Below are 4,632 nucleotides of genomic sequence, written 5' to 3' on the forward strand. Positions count from 1 at the left end.
AAGTCATTTTCTATTTTCATTCTCTCTCTAAAAAAACAAAAAAATAAAAAAGATTAAAGAAATGAAAAAGGAAAAAAAAAACACTCACTCACACTTGCTGTTGCCGGGAGTTTCCCCAGCGATCTTTCCGGCTACAGGTACGGTTACCAGCTTCCCTCTCAATTATCAAGTCTACTAAACGTCACTATTTATGCCATTCGCGCTGCGTGCACATACTGTGTGATTTTGAATTTTCATGATTACAGTTTTGATCATTTCGAGCTTGTTTATCTCACTAGAACTGTTCATTTTACTATCTCTAGACGGTTTTAAATGAATGTTATCCATGATTGATCGAAGTGTGATTTTCATTGTTTGTTAATTGAAAACGGTTAGGTTTTGGTGTTTGAGTTTGTGTTGCAGATTGTCTGAGCTTGATCGTGATCAATGGTGTTAATGAGCGAAACGGCGTAGTAAGGAGCGGTGTTTGTTCGTGAAAGTAGGGGCTCGAATTTCGAGTGGAGATCACCGGAGTCTCCGTGGAACTGGCTAACTGCAAAAAATGGTACGCTTGGAATTTTTTATTCAAGTTTTTGTTTTTTCTATAGAAAATGCTATATTCACTGTTCGGTTCCGTTTAGATAGGGTGATTGAGTATGTTTTTTCGAGTGTTTATTTGTTCTTTGATTGTTATTTGTTTATTTGGTACTAGATTTGGTTCTCAATATCTGGCATTTAATTATATTTGATGCTTGTTACTTGTCTTCACATCTGCTCGCTAAATCCTTCACTGTATTGGAACAATATCTTTCACTGTTTATTTTGTTGTGCCTGTTTCTGTATTTCAAACTGTTTTAAGTATATCCAAATACGCTGATCCATAATTTGAGATAGTTTTATTGTAACCTCATTTATGTCTACAATTTTGTGGGGTGAGGTATTGCGAGGATGATTTTATCATCCTTACTTTTGCTTTTGCCTTAAGTAAATAATGATGCGAGAGTTATCTTGTTCTTAACATGTTAATTTAAGATAGGAGTGGTTAAGGGCTCAAATGGAGCTGGATATAGGAGCTTCAGGGGAAGAATATGGCTGGGAAATCTGGAGTGTCGGCAGAAAGCTTGCCTGCTGGAAGACAGTTATTTTTTTTTATCTCATGGAGTAATCTGAGCTGACAAGTGAATGTGCTCCACTCACCACATTGTTGACCTGGTTTGAAGTCCATGGACTTGCCTAGTGCATTTGGGGCATCTAGGCACTTGAGGTTTTCCCATCTTAAGTGGGGTGCCTTGTTATATGAAAAAGTTCTCCATGAGAATTTTCTCTTAGTAATTAATGAGACATTTATAACAAGCAAATCTTCTCAAGTCTAGTGAGAATCCGTTGAAGATACTCCCTTGTCTGATATTAGGTAATTCCTTCCTAATAAAAAAGTTGTGACATACTTCGTGTTTGAAAGAATCAGTTCTCCTGAGATATGGTCAGAAACATCCATATGTGAGAACCTTTATCAAAAACCAATGCTTTTTTCTGCTCTCTCATTGAGCCAGATTAGTTAACAACTTATAAGTTCTGTATTCTGACCTTCTTCCACTTTAAATTTTAAATGTCTTCAAGATTGCGTGACTTGTACAGTTAGAAGTCTTAAGACTTGATTTCCAACATTCAAACATACACAATGATCATCACTTTTCTTTCTTGGAAGTTGTCCTCAAACTGCAAGGATGGACCCCCTAATCTATCTCTATGGGGAGCTAATTTAAAGGCTTATGACTTAACCGAGTGCAGAGTTCAATAGAAAACTATCCAGTTACAATGAAACCTTCAGAGAAAAGTTCAAGGAGAGAACTAACCCCTTTCGAAAACCTATAAACTGATGGAAATGCCGGCTGCAATTTGTAACCATATAAGGTTACTAGGTTAGAGCAAATGCTAAAGGGAGGATGTAGGGAGCCATGTTGCAGGCAAGAAGGAATTATGTTCTAGAGTTGAATGTAATGACGATTCTAGATTTGAACTTCATTTGTTTAAACTGAGAATCAGTTTCCTAACATGATTAAAGTCCATATTGTGCAATGTGCAGCTAAGGGCAAGAATCAAACAATTATTTCTATACCTCTTCATGAGCCTTGATGATTTATATAGAGTTTGAAAGACCATGTATTTCAAGGTTACTCAACTTTATCGATTTAATTTTTCCATTCCAACCATTTTCTTCTATAGCATTCAGATCACACGTGAGAATTAAGATAGGTATGTTGCATTAGTTGATTCACCCTTAACGTTAAGAATATTAGTCATTTAGTTTGAATTTATTTGAACTTAAATTTGTTATTTTTTTTGCAACAATAAATAATAAAATGAAAATCCAATAACAAAATCATAGTAAACAAGGTACATGGAAAAGAGCATGAAAAGGAAACTAAAACCTAGAATGTATTTTATCAATGAACTCCTAAAAGAATCAAAATCAAACATACAAGAAAAAGATCCTTAACTAGTTTTGAGTAATCTAAGTACATGAAGAATCTGCCATTGTAGAAGGGTTGTTAGGTCAACACTTATAGGGATTTCATCAGGCACTTCCGTGTCTTGTTGATGACTTGTGCTCACACATGCCTTACCTCTCTTGAAAAGAAAAAGGCCAATTTCAAAGGAGCAAACCAGAAGGTGGTAAGAGAGTGATAATGTTGTTGACAAAGCATGGGGGGCTAGGGTTGAGTGTCAACATCTTGAGGGATGAGGGGCTTCATGATATTTAGTTCTATTCCATCAAAATCACTAAAATTCTTCTTCACAATGAACATGTTCTTTCCATTTATCGAGCAACAACTCATTAACCAACTTAACCTAAAATGTGCATGCTTTTTGCTTTTTCTGAAAGTTGCTATCGATTAATCCACATGTCCATAGGAGTTTGTTTGGCACTATTGCATGTCCCTTTCCCCTATGCGATGCATTATTGGAATACGGAATCCTCAATTTTATTCCTATCTAGTCTTGTTGGTTTATGATTGCAACTTAAATTACTCTTCTATTTTGACCGTCTTTCCAGCACAAAAGCTTTTGGATTACCTGAGATGCCGGGTGTTTAAATGATGGAGATGTAGGTTTTGATAATTCCTCGAGAATGGAAGCAAAGCGTAGTCATCAGTGGTTTGTGGATAGCCCTGGACCTGAATTGTTCAGCAACAAGAAACAAGCAGTCGAACATTCTAGCAACAATAGGCCAGTTGCGGGAATGTCACACATGAACATTTCTCCATGGAATAATACTTCTAGCTTCCAGTCAGTTTCAGGACATTTCAGTGACCGTCTGTTTGGGTCTGAACCATTGTGGCCTAACAATGGTAGCAATTTTCTTTCTTCTGGCAATGGAAATATGAACATGGGAAGAAAGGATTTCATATATGGCAGCAATTGCTCCATGGGTTTGTCTATGTCTCATAACATTGAAGATCCGCCTGCATCCATTAGTTTTGGTGGCATCAGAAAAGTAAAAGTCAATCAAGTTAGAGACTCGAGGAATGACATTTCTTCATCAATGGGGCACTCATATGCTAGAGGAGATGACAATATAATTTCAATGGGTCCTGCCTATAATAAGAGAGAAAGCAACAACATCTCTTTAGGCTCTACTTATAATAACGGGTGTCGCACGTCAAAAAAAATCCGCACGGTGTCGGCTCTGGCAATTTTTCATTGTTATTATTTGATTTGATCTTGTTGGATTCGTTAGGAGTCGCCACCTAGTATTTAATTGAAGGTTACTAGGAAACCTAATTGTACTAGTCTTGTCAGAGATTCACGGGTAAGGGACCGATTGTGGTTAGGGAAGGTATTAGCACCCCTAACACACCATACCTGAGGTAAGCTGCTTCATGGACTTGATGTGTTAAAGAAGCTTTAAAAATTTTGTCTTTTCATCGGATTTTAGAAATACAACTTCCGTACAAGTCTGTACTTCTACACCGTGATCCAATCAAAATATTAAATTCTTTTTTATTCTCTGCAATTTTATCATAAATAAAAAAAAATTCATAAAACAAATACAAACACACACATGCATTTTTTATTCCTTTTCTTTTTCTTTTTTTTTTACATCCACATTACAAATTAAAAAAATCCAAAACTAAATAAAAATTATATTAAATAATTTAAGATTTACAAAATAGTCCTTAAAACTCCAGAAATTGCATTGAAGTCCCTTATAGGGCAGTGTGAACAGTGCTCGTGAACAGTGCCGAAGTGTGAACAGTGGCGACGTGTTTGCTCTACGCGTTGCCGCTGCCGGAGGTGGCAGAACCAGTAGATCGACTGTCTTCCTCTTCTCTGTCTTCCTGTGCTGGCGGCGAGTGTTGTGATTTGAGTTTTCAAATCGGAAGCCATGACAGATTCTGGGCAAAGCTTCCGACGACCATGACTCACCAACCATTGAAACAATAACAAATCCCAACGGTAAAATGATAAACCAACATCTTATGCAGCATATATCCAAATATCAGCCCGAGTTAATGGTTGGATCTCCCTGGATCGGAGTTAGACCGAAACTGACCTGAGATTGACGAGTCACTGTTGAACACACATAACACCTTTTTGGATGGGTTTCATCTCATCTTCACCGTTCAGAATGTGCAATACAACCATACGCAT

The 4,632-nt window shown here is 37.0% G+C and overlaps 1 protein-coding gene and 1 pseudogene across 1 annotated transcript in view; one reads left to right on the plus strand and one right to left on the minus strand.

The window, feature by feature from the left end:
* The window catches only part of LOC105125193 (uncharacterized), an 8,327-nt pseudogene continuing 3,695 nt past the window's right edge, over nt 1-4,632 (plus strand).
* Nucleotides 4,096-4,632, minus strand: part of LOC105125112 (WAT1-related protein At2g39510-like) — a 13,488-nt gene continuing 12,951 nt past the window's right edge. Inside the window, 1 exon segment of the mRNA XM_011025452.1 lies at nt 4,096-4,176. Within this exon segment, the coding sequence (XP_011023754.1) occupies nt 4,158-4,176 (19 nt within the window). The 3' untranslated portion in view covers nt 4,096-4,157.

This window comes from Populus euphratica, unplaced genomic scaffold (assembly GCF_000495115.2).
Source record: "Populus euphratica unplaced genomic scaffold, PopEup_1.0 scaffold1.1, whole genome shotgun sequence".
NCBI classification, from domain to species: Eukaryota; Viridiplantae; Streptophyta; class Magnoliopsida; order Malpighiales; family Salicaceae; genus Populus; species Populus euphratica.